This window comes from Gymnoscopelus microlampas (assembly GCF_963454915.1).
Source record: "Gymnoscopelus microlampas genome assembly, chromosome: 11".
NCBI classification, from domain to species: domain Eukaryota; kingdom Metazoa; phylum Chordata; class Actinopteri; order Myctophiformes; family Myctophidae; genus Gymnoscopelus; species Gymnoscopelus microlampas.
The window spans coordinates 42,764,266-42,776,742 of record NC_139948.1 but is presented as its reverse complement, the minus strand read 5'-3'; the positions used below and the strand labels follow the sequence as shown (position 1 = coordinate 42,776,742).

General features: G+C 41.7%; 1 protein-coding gene across 1 annotated transcript; it reads right to left on the bottom strand.

Moving 5' to 3' along the window:
- Nucleotides 1–353: 353 nt before the first annotated feature.
- LOC311055474 (proton channel OTOP2-like) lies at nt 354–10,756 on the bottom strand. The gene is made up of 7 exons (XM_084071660.1): nt 10,651–10,756; nt 4,576–4,952; nt 4,010–4,146; nt 3,830–3,888; nt 2,618–2,775; nt 1,539–2,410; nt 354–1,022 (listed from the first exon to the last, which is right to left on the bottom strand). Exons 1-7 carry the CDS (start codon nt 10,689–10,691, stop codon nt 852–854), a joined length of 1,815 nt encoding a protein of 604 aa, XP_083927786.1. The 5' UTR covers nt 10,692–10,756; the 3' UTR covers nt 354–851.
- Between the last annotated feature and the right edge of the window lie 1,721 nt (nt 10,757–12,477).

The window sequence follows — 12,477 nt, the reverse complement described above, 5'->3', positions numbered from 1 at the left end:
ACTACTATCTCAAAGACAAATATTGTACTTTTTACACCACTATGATTATTTGAAAACTTTAGTTGCTAGTTACTTTGTAGATTTTGATTATTATTGCAAAACATTCATTCACCGTGGTGCATCCGGCTTTGTCGAGCGTCTACACGAACACAATTGGCCGCTGTTTACGGGTGAGGGGAGCCGGGCGGGGAGGGAGGGTGATATTGGTCATTGCACGTACTCCTACGGGCTGGGGCGGCATCTGTCAGCGGGGAGTGTTAGAAGGGAGGAGTAGGACGAAGGCCCTACGACGTCATCCCGGTGTGGGCTCCTCACTGACAGGTGAGTCAGTAGGATGCAACAGCAGACACAGAAATGTGTGTGGGGAGGAATCAATTAGCACAACGTCTAAATAGGGGAGAAAAAGGGGTAAAAAAATATAATTGGCTAAATTTAGAGGACAAAAAAGAAAAAAGAAAACAAATCATTTACCACTTCAGCCCCATTTAAACTTTGGCTATTTGAAAATAGCCGACCTACGACCTATTTTCAAACATTTTAGACATAATATGATAACTTGTGAAACCGGACACTCTGCATAACGAGTACTTTTACTTTTGGTACCTTAAGTATATACCAATACTTTAGTACTTTAACTCAAGTAAATTCTGAATACCAGACTTTTACTTGGAACAGAATGTGTTTCTACATTGCAGCATTGATTTGAGTACTTTTTACACCACTGCCGAGGACCAGGTGGAGGTATTATATCTCCACGCTGGCTTGGGAACGCCTTTATATATACTTTTATATAAAACGGCTTATTCTATAATGTCGAAACCATAAATTTTACATGATTGCACCTGCAGCTTTTACGAGGTCAGATACACTTCAAAGAGGCTGGCCACTGAATGCATGCGATAGAAGATTCCAAAAGGAAGTCCAATGTTGACGACTGCTGCCCACATGGAGAACTTGTAGAAATCTGTTTCGAGGTAATGGTCAAACTGGGGGCGAGCGCCGAAGGCAGGCATGATCCAGAGCTGTTGATCAAAACAAATACATTTGCTTTATGCTGTATAATACTTGTCATTTTTATCATTTTACATGGAATTTTACCCATTTAGACCTGGAAAGCCTATACGTTGTTATACCTTTCAACCCGGGAAAGCATCGGTGTCATTTTAGTTGTTACTATACATCGTATATCAGAAATCTTGTATTGCCAAGTTTCAAATTTGTATGTTTTTTTCGTAAATGAAAGCCATACTTAATCACACAAGAGTGTCGCACAAAAGTAGTGAAATTAGCAGATCTACAAGCACACACCGCCTCGCATCGGCTATTTTCACTACTTTAAATCATTTCTAAAATAATAATATAAAAGGAACGGTTTTGGACATAGGCTACAAGGTTTCCACCCGGCAACAACAATATATAGCAACATGATTTAAAAAAAAATTAAGTTTTCCTAAAAACGATTTAGAAGGTATTTTTAGAATCGGCCTCAGGTCTTAATGGGTTAAAGAGCGGAAAATGAGGGGGGGAAAAGTACTCACAATAATGTTTCCAAACAGCAGAAAAGCACAGACTTCCTTCAGTACTTTCCTCTTCCAGGTCAGCTTGGGTTGGTGTTCGGGGGAGTGTGAGGTATGGCCATCATGCCCATTGTGAGCCGAGAGGACCGGGCTCGGCATGGGCCTGGTGGTGGTCCTGGTGTCAATTTCTGAACCTTCGAGACCGCTCGGGTCTTTGCTATCTTGAAGCGCGTATGGGTTCGCTAACACGGCAACTGGGTGTGGCTCCTGATAGGGCTCCCGGTGAAGGCCTTCGATAAGGAAGAGGTTCTGCAGGCAGACCTGGATAACGGTCAGTATGGCCCAGGCCAGGTTTAGGCCGTTCAAGTGGCCTTTGGCTCCTGTTCCCACCTCGGCCACGATCGTGAAATAACTGATAATGAACTGTCCCATAGACGCCCCGATCAGCAGGAACACATCCAGGTTGCGTGTGGGGTTCTCCCCCGATGCGTGTTCCCTGTAGTGCAGCATGTGGATGGCGACACCAGCCATGGTCGAGAGAGACATCAGCATCACTATCACTATGTTCATCACAAAGTGCATCATCAGTGCGTTGTTTCTCCTGTCAACATCAAACTGGTCCATCTCCACCTCGTACACCGCGAACGTTGCCACGCCTGCTATCACCAGAAGTATTCCCGCGAGAGGGCCACCAAACAAGTCCTTGCCGTGGAACTTGATGTGGGGATGGCTGTGCTCTTCTGTGAGACGGCCGACGTTCTTCCACATGACGTAGGCCATGCAGGACGCAAAGAGGCTGTACTCGATGTTGAAGGGGTACAGGTAGTAGTAGGCCTTCTTGATGATCTTACATGCAGAGTAGCTGCATTTGCATTTGTCTTCTCCGTAGCTCACTAAACAAATCAAATGTGACAGCATGAGGGAACAGACAAACAGATCTACAAGCTCACAACACTTTGCATCGCGACCAGTTGAGCTTGTAAATCAATGTTCAAATAGCCATTGTAATATACAGTTAAAGTGGTTAAACTGATTTTTCTGCTATATTAACTAATTTAGCTGGGGACCCCCTGGATGTTTTATACCTGCTTTTTACCTACCTTTCTGGATGTGAAGGCTTCGAGATGTGAGATCAAGTTCAGTGGTGTTATCTGAAAAATCTGTAAAATCTGGAAATGCTGTTTGGTGTATGGACTCCTCGGTGACAGCGGTCATCCACAGGACTAGATTTGTGGACAGCACCAGCATCAGCCCACAGCTAAGAGAGGCAAGAGTTGGCAAGGATGAGCGAAAAAAGGACAGTGTCAACCATCCCTTAAAACTGATAATTAATCACTTAAAGCTGACATTTTTGCAAAAAAATCCCACCCTGTGTGAAGGAAGCGGTGCCTTTGATGAGTGGCCTCCTGGTGGCGCTATAATAGGGCGGGGCGGGGCTTCAGCAATTAATGCTCGTCCCTATTGGTGGTGTAAATCCACATACCAAATTGGGACTTGCTGGCATGCTGCGAACTGGAGTTATAGCTGTGTAAAGCGCTGTTTAAAGCCAGTGGCCTCCTGGTGGCGCTATAATAGGGCGGGGCGGGGCTTCAGCAATCAATGCTCGTCCCAATTGGTGGTGTAAGTCCACATACCAAATTTGGACTTGCTGGCATGCTGCGAACTGGAGTTATAGCTGTTTAAAGCCCGTGCTCAAACGGACAAACGGACAAACGGACAAACGGACATACGGACGGACATAGTCAAGAGTAGAGCGGCTGGCACCGCTAAAAAACAAAACAAAACAAAACAACTAATACAGTATATGGCTTTAAAACTTGGCATATGCCACAGATTCACAGAAAGTGTATCAGATGTCAAAGGCATGTTTATGAGGATTGTGAATCATGCGATAAAGGGAAATCCATTGGCTAGTTTTCAGTGTTGGAAAGTAACTATGCACTCAAGTACAATTTTGAGGTACTTTTCTATATTTTTCTATGCTTTTACTTCTATTCCACTACATCTCAGAGTACTTTTACTCCAATACAAAATAATTTTGCATTACAATTATTTGAAAACTTTAGTTACTCTGTAGTGTTGAATTTATTATTAAAAAAAATACATTAACCACTTCAGCCCTATTTAAACGTTGGCTATTGCAACATTTCAGACCTACAAGCTAAAACATGTCACGATGCGACGTGTTGTGAGCTTGTAGATCTGCTATTTTCAAATGAGAACTTGTGAAATGGGACATTCTGCACTTTTACATTTACTTTTGGTACTTTAAGAAAACAAAAGAGTACTTTTCCCACCACTGCTAGTCTTACCGTGTTAGGTTCCATTGCAGCTCCACACAGTCCTTCGCATGGAACCACAGGAAGTATGTCTGAAATTAATGAAATAAACAATTATATAACTCACTGAAACTCACTGAAATTGTATCACACAAACTGATTTGTTTTCCATTCAATCCTTATATTGTGATGTGTCTGCGTTAGAATATTTACCTGGACACAAATGAACACCATTTGCACAACAGGAAAGATCACCTTGACCACAGACTCACAATGGAGGTAGCCAACATAGTTGGCAACCTTAAAAACGTCCATTATGATACTGAGTATGCCAAATACCACAAGTCCCCCTGGAAAGAAAAAAACAAACAAAAACAAAATATGGACTAAGAAAATGTTGAATAACATGCTGAATGGTCATGAAGCTCAATTCAAAATAGACCAAAAGGGCATGAACCCCTATGCTGATTTTTGTAGTTTGTTTTCCAGTTCAGGTTAAAAACTACAGCAGATTAAAAAACATCAAAGCTAGGTCTAGATCTAGGTGTGCCCAGAACCATGGGTGCATGCCAATGTGCAACCACTGATAGTAGTGAACAGCATTGTCAATGCAAATTGGCATCCGACACACCCATAATTAACTTAATTAGCTGCAGTTGCATCGCTTACTAGCCTGACATGTTTTTAATCTGCTGTAGTTTTTAACATGAACTGGAAAACAAACTTACAAAATCAACATCGGATTTTCATCCCGCTTTAGTATACTGTACATTCCATACCCCTGAGCCACACGGGTCCAGCGTGGCCGTCCTTGAAAAGAACAGCGTTATATTTCTGAGACGTGTTGATGGTATAATAAAGCATCCAGATGGTGGAGAGGACCATCAGAACGATGAGGTAAACTTGTAGATCGGCAGAGCTGAAGGTGGCGGTGCTGTAGGCCGTCCCGCTGACCAGGGCCGATCCCAGCATCAGAGTGTTGAGGGCGATGACTGCGGACATCAGCCGACTCAGCATTCCACACTGCTCCGTCCGGCATCCGGAGGACAGGTCCATGCTGCAGGGTTGACTCACGCTCGCCACTGGACCCACTCCTACGCTGATGTCGTCGTTGGACAGGTGGGCTTTCTCCGTCTCCATGTCTTTGGCCATCTTCCTGCATGGTTCACACGGAGCGTCGGTGGTCAAACAATCGCACGGATATCCCGTGTTCAAACACATAACGTCTGCCTGCTGTGAGATCTTTTCACAAAAAAAATGTAATCTTTGTGCCGTTTCTAGCTCTATTTAAGAGACGGAGGATGGTCAGCCCCCACCCACGTTTACCAATGTCTGTAAATGTGTTATGAACAACACCATATTATTACCACACACAGAGTGTTTTGCACAAAATATCCATGCAACGTTCAAAATACAGTTTTCCTGGAAGCTCATTCTTACAATTCCATACCATACCATTTTAAACAACACATTTTAGTATGTAAGTATGAGTCACCTATTTCAACTGATAATATTTGTCAGACACCTGTGGAAAATCACCAGATCTGGGTGATATTTCTGTGCTAAAATAGCAGCGCGGCATGCAGGAGCCCACCTAGTTTTTAGTCTCTCTTGTGTGCTCTTCTGTTTACCAACTGTTACGTGTTTTAAAAGGAAGTATTCGCACATCCACTTCATTCGGATGCAGGTGCTGCTTGATGAAGGTCCAGTGGGACCGAAACGTCTGTCAATTTGAATAAAAGCAGAGGCTACTGAGCAAGAGCACTGTGCGGGATTTGTTGTTAATGAAAATATTTTTTCATGTTTGCCATAAGTTTTAAAAGAAAAGAAAAGATGAAACCAAAATATAAAATAAAGGGAATTAAACTTGTTCTCCTTTGTACACACGCATGGGGAAGGGATATAATAAAAAACTGTCATTACATCATTACGATGCAAGCAGATTAGACAAGCTATATGGACATCTTTGGACAGTAAACACACAAAAAAGTAGTTAAGCATGTTGTCATCACACGATCAAACATGTTACAATAATACACTGCAATATGTGTGCGCGGCCTTCCAGTTCCAATGTTATGTCAGTATAAGATCCAGCTCGTAAATCAATATCCTGTGTAATCTGCAGAGTGTGACAGTTACTTCCTTGTGTCAATTATGTTTGTATCTCCAGTCGATCAAAGGTTGTGATTTGAAATGTAAGTGTCTGGTTTTCACTGATCTTCGGAAGGGAAACACTGTGACGTCACAGCTACACAAGTTGGACGGTCAATTGTACATGAAACCGAACCGTAATGGCATGTAGGAATACATGTAAACAGCTAAAAGGTGGCAGACCACACCAAAATTGTCTCAGGAATGAGACCTCAGACCTGTGTGTGCATGTGTGAAAATCTCCATGAGACGTAACTTGAGAAAAATTAGACAGAATGGTCTCTCAACCCATACACACACATGACACATTTAAGTTCACCCGAAACACGTACACGATTTGAAGACCGTGCTGTTTTAGGCTATATTAGTTACTTTTGGCTCATGCATATGCATTGCAATTGGCTAGTTATTACTAGTATAGATCCCATAAGCTGGATGGACTAAATAGCCAGTCCATAACCTCACAGGATGTGCATCCCAGAGAGTGAAAATAAACAAACAAACAAACTCTTTACATGTGTATCCTGCCATTTGTGTGTAAATAGCAAAAATGTTCAAATGATGCCACTGAGACTACCTCACACTAAAAGGGTGTATATACTGTAGTGACAGTTACATACTTATGCAATGTACTTTATAATATAGCACACATACTGGAGCAACAACTGTATCTGTGTGCGTGTGTCCTGTGGGAGAATCCTGCTCCCACTGGGCTATCATTCCCTGGGAGTGGAGGAGAATGGTAATAGTATTAGGTCATGGGAAAGTCAGAGAGAGAGAGAGAGAGAGAGAGAGAGAGAGAGAGAGAGAGAGAGAGAGAGAGAGAGAGAGAGAGAGAGAGAGAGAGAGAGAGAGAGAGAGAGAGAGAGAGAGACAGACAAACCGTCAGCTGGGGATAGCAGACAGACACGCCCAGCTGCTCTCTAAAGCCTCAGTTATACTTGTTGCGTGCCGGTGTCGTGCTCAGTAAATAGCAGATCTACAAGCTCACAACGCGTCACGAATGTGACTCGTTGTGAGCTTGTAGATCTGATATTTACGGCATGCAACACCAGCGTGCAACTAAGCATAAATCAGGCTTAACAGTCTAGCAGCAGAATAAATGGCTGTGAGGGGAAATTGTTGTCCTCTTATTTAATGACATTTCTGCTTAAGAGTGCAGGGGAGAAATACAAGAAAAGAAGGAATGGATCACATTCACATGTGTCACAGAGCAGGGTCTGACTCTGAACCTACTATAGGACATTGCGATGAGGTTTGGTGCCTGTGTGTGTATTATCTATTCAGCCCAAAGTGCTGGAGGCAACTCAGTGCCCTGTCTTGCCTGCTCTGTAGAGGGAGCTGCCTCCATCCCCTTGAAAAACAAACATTCTCATGTTTTCTTGTCATGGGTGGCCTGATGCATTCTATTCTAGAAACAAACTGATTCGACTACCACCTAATTTCAACACACTTTGCTAGTCTGGGATGGCTCAGGGTAGAAGACAGGGTTAAGCAATTAAAAATGGGATTAAGATAGTCAAATGGGTCAGTGCCCTCAATACCCTCAATACCCTCATACATGACTAACTACTTCTCCAAAGTGAGAGACACCCACAGCCACAATACAAGAGGGAGCAACAATGATCTGGTACCACCCAAATATAGAACAAACATGGGAAATTCTCTTTCTACTACATGCCACCAAATGTGGAATGCCCTGACAGCATCCATTAAAATATGTAAATCACTGGATTCTTTCAAAACTAGCCTGAAAAATCATCTATCAGGAGACAACAAGGGGAGGTAAAAGCAATTTCCCATAGAAAGGATGTGTCATTCACTGCCACCGTGTTCCCTTTTTCTCTTTTGTATATGTGTTTTGTATTTGTTGATGACATGTATTATTGTGTTATTTTTTTATGCTATGTTGATGAATTGAATACATAGGACCACAATGGAAACAAGTCCCCAGGACTTTTATGTGCTATCCTTTTATCCTGAATACCTGACTGTCCCTATTCTGGGCATGGCATAATAGGCAAACACTCTCAGAAAATAGGCGAACATTCTGCAAAAATAGACGATATGCAAGCTCACAAGACGTTGCAATGCGATGTATTGTGAGCTTGTAGACAGGCTATTTTCAGAGAAGAGATTAGTTGTGGACTGAGGGAAAAAAGGAAGGGACCAAGAATAGACCCTTGCGGGACAACATGCAGGGCTGTGCACAGACATTTTGGGGGACGGAAGAGAAGAAAAGAAAAGGGGGAACACACCCCATTGACACCTACCCTCTACTGACACCTACTGTCTACTCTCATACTGTAGTTACATGTTTAAACACTGCATGGAAGACAAAGTGATCTGCAGCAGGGAGACATGCTAGCATCACTTCTAGTTTCAATTCAACATTGTTGTTATCGCCTCTGTTGTTGCGCCCTCAAGGGGTGACCTCGGGCACGCAAGCACACGCATTACTTTTTACTCTTTTTCTTTTTTTAGAAGAAAACTTAAGGTTCTACTGGCCTACAAATAATTTTGTTTTTTTGTCAGCCTTAAGACAGTTTTTAAGTTGCTTGATTCAGCTTTTATAAAACACCCGTCCTTGGTTCTGGTGACTGATATTGTCCTTTTAGTACGTGTGTTTTTTCATTACATTTTTTCATTTATTAATTGTATAATTTCTTTGGAAAATGAAAAAGATAAAATAAAGTTTGTATAGGAAGGGCATTGCCAGACTGTGTCTGATAAAATGAATACCAAATATCTAAATATCGAATCAAGTAACTTAAAAAACTGTCTGGGTTGCTTACAAAAGCCAGACTCAACATAAAAATTACCCCCAAACCTTAAACTGACTGCACAATCAGTTTATTGAGGTCAAACATAAACTTAAAGTGTTGTCCTAGTACAGTGGTTCTCAACCTTTTTTAGGCTTTGATCCCCCAAAATAATCATATGTGAACTGGGGACCCCCCACCCTGACAATCACTTGGGATTGTAGGAGTTGAGGCATTACATTTTGTTTGACTCGGTTCCACAGATAACATTTTTGAAAATAGCCGATCTACAAGCTCACAGTGCCTGTTGCAAGGCGTTAATGAGCTTGTAGATCGGCTATTTTCATATTTGTTTGCCTCTTTCTTATATTATTTGAACATTTGGCCAATGTTTGACCAGTTTTTATAGTATAGTTTATTGATTACTTTTGATGCTGTAATGGTCTTTTTTCATTCTTTCTTTAGTAGCCAATTAAAAAGGTCTTAAAAGTCCTTAAATTGTCACTTAATTGTCACTGTCCTTAAGTGACAATTTTCCAAAAAAAATCATGTGGGGAATCACTGTCCTAGTGAACTGAAAATAGGTTTAGCTATGCATCTCACAAATCACAGAACGTTTTCGGTTATCCAGCCTTCATCAGTGTGTAAATATGATGTTTGCTCAAAGTAGCCAAACAACATTAACCCAAAATACAGAATAAACAATCATCCAGAAAAACACATTCGTCCAACAACCAGCGTGAACCTCTTTCTTTGTTATTTAATCATATATAATGTATAAATAATCTGATCATTAACAATAAATAAAATAAATACAAATAAATACTGACAGTAGGCCTATCTGTAAGACCTGCAGCAGTACACACAAATAAATCCACCATCTCCCCTTTCGATCTAACCACCCACTAGATGGCACTGTAACACCAAATATTTTCAATGGGGTTGTATAGGATTAATATTATTTTCCCAGCTTTTCTGTTGCTTTAATCATCGGCCCTCTGTGTGAATATTTTGACAGATTCTGAAGGAATATCCAATATGTGTCTGCCCACTGCTGCCCACAGGTGGGCTATGCATGCACTAACCATAGACTATCACATGCACTCATATCAAACGTCTTTGCTGACTTGTGCCAAATTATTGTGCAATTGTCACAAAATGTCACCACCAGAGAATTTAGAAAATCCGGGAAATGACATGGTTCTCTATGCTGCTCACGATGCTGCTTAGGTCTGTGCAAGCAGCTATAAGAACTGTAGGCTACACGTGTTTGTGCACATGCTGTGCACATGGGTACAGGTACAGGGATCTTCTCCCATGGGAGAAAAGCCCTGAGGGGAACATTCTCCCATGTGCTTCATGCACATGTCTTCATGTGACAACAATACACAAACGTGCAATATATCAGGACTATATGGAACCGGAACTGTAAACTGTTTTGGTTCCATATATACATTCTCAGAGTAAAATCAACACTCCAATTCTATTTTTTAAATAGGTACATTATTTATACCTTTAAAGCAATTTTAAAAGCATATCATGCATTTTCAGTACGATCCAGGGGATGATATTGTTTGGCCTATAACATCACCTAGTAAAGATGAAACGCAGAAATTATTGCTGCTCTGTAGCAAATGCCGTAGGATATTAAAGAAGCAAAACTAAAAACATTCATTAATATTAAATCCTGACCGATCCTGTGCACTTGTCTGGAGAGAGGAGATGTAGGCTACATTATAATACAAATAAGGATGCATGCTGTGCTGTGCCAAGTTGTGCGTAAATGCACTGTTGCGCACGTCCCTCTTGGGGCTAGGAGGAAGATGGCTGTGCGCACAATGTTTACATTTACTGAAAGCCAAGCCTTTCTAATTTTTAAAGAAAACTATCAATGTGAAGAGATAAATAAGGCAAAACAAAACAACATTTAGGAATCATCACCTGGAAAGCCTGCGCTGTGGAGAGAGAACTGTGGGACCCATACAGGTGGTAGAGTCTCCCGGGCTGCTGGAGAAATTCGTCACCAACAAAAGGTGCTCTGTCACGGTGACCATGATGAGGAAACAAGAAACAAGAAACAAGAATCAAGAGAGTTTTATTTCAAATTGACTCATACAGGTGTGGCATGTTACGCAATACTGTGCTAAAAACAGCATCACAATGAACAATAAAAAAATCAGAGATAATAGGCCTACTGGATTGCAATTAAATATTAATATATAAGAAAAATAAGATAAGATAAACTAAGGTTACAATGGGAAATGATATGGGGAATGTGCATAATGGGTAGCCTGGTATTGCCAGACTGATCACGTGGGATCACTCACAAGTTCCTCCAGGAACTTAATAACAATTATACCTGGAATTTATATAGCGCTTTTCTAAGTACCCAAAGTCGCTTTACATGTGTGTGTGGGGGGGCCAGGGGGAGAGGGTGAAAAAAAGAGAGATAAGAAATAAAAGCAGTAAAACACTAAAAACAAGAGTTGAAACAAGTCAAGTCAACATGGAAAGGCAATTCTGAACAGGTGGATTTTCAGGGTGGTTATAGGGAGGGAGGGAGGGAGGGGGCATCACTGATATGTTTGGGGAGTGCATTCCAGAGGGAGAGGGAAGCCACAGAGAAGGTCCTGTCGCCCCAGGTTCGGAGCTTGGTCTTGGGAACCTCCAGGAGGTGAGTGATCCAACGTGATCAGTCTGGCAATGCCAGGCTACAGAATAGTGGGCGTAATGAAATATGTGTTGAGGTAAGGTAAACACATCTTATCTATATTATGTACATAAAGATAAAGATAAGAAGCCATGGGAACCAAGGGTTCACGTGCCATAGGTCAGCGAGGTCAGGAACCTATCTCTTGTTTCCATATAGCATAAGGATGTACAAGTACACCCCCCTGGACATGACACTAGACTATGTCGCATGGACTTACCCCAAATTCAACCCTTGATGCCGAGTGGCAAGCAGGGAGGCATTGGGTACCATTTTCCTGGGACAATAAGACTGGATTGAACCCGGACCTCCCAGTCTCAGAGCAGACACATAACCACATGGCCACAGGCCACAAGTCTCAGGGCAGACACTCTAACCACAAGGCCACTGAGCTGGTATTCTATGTACATAAGTGCAGAGAAAAGTTCTTTCTTGAGCCTATAGGGCTTTGAGATACCTCAAGCATTTGCTTGCCAGTCTGCATTGTCACAAACAGTCCATTGCAATGGGAAGTGTGTCTGGACGCACGCATGCACACACGTACAGTACGTACCCACGTATGTACGTACTGTATGTATTTGTGCACTCTGAAATTATTATTAGTTATTGTGTGGTATTTTATTACTTTTACCTTTTCTATCATTATTTTATTTATTTGTGTTAGTTCTGCTGCAATGTCGAGGAGCCGAAACAAAAGACTTTTATACTTGTGTAATAAATGGGTTGATATGCCTGACGTGAATGCATTTGTTGTATCTCGCTGCCCCCATGTGGCTGAAAAAATAATGTATTGTATGATGTATGTATTCAATTGTATGTTGTGTTCTCCTGTACAGTGTGTCATGCAGCAGCACATGGTGCTCGCTAATAGTGTGAATAATAAGGAACATTTCCAGGACCATATAACTGACTGGAGCCCTCGAAGATCACGAGGTTTATAAATGTTACCGTTTAAAACCAGTTTGAGACATTACGTTAGTAGTACTATCTATTCACTGATATTACAAGTATTCTATATAGGAGGTGCATAACCTGTCTGGGTTTCATGTTATGGTTGT

Bases quoted from the DNA above. Each gene is read 5' to 3' on its own strand.
- LOC311055474 (XM_084071660.1), bottom strand. From the start codon at position 10,691: ATGGGTCCCACAGTTCTCTCTCCACAGCGCAGGCTTTCCAG. The intron at 4,953-10,650 runs GTGATGATTCCT...TGAACCATGCAG, and splicing joins CCACAGCGCAGGCTTTCCAG to GAAGATGGCCAAAGACATGG. The intron at 3,889-4,009 runs GTAAATATTCTA...CATTAATTTCAG, and splicing joins TGGTGTTCATTTGTGTCCAG to ACATACTTCCTGTGGTTCCA.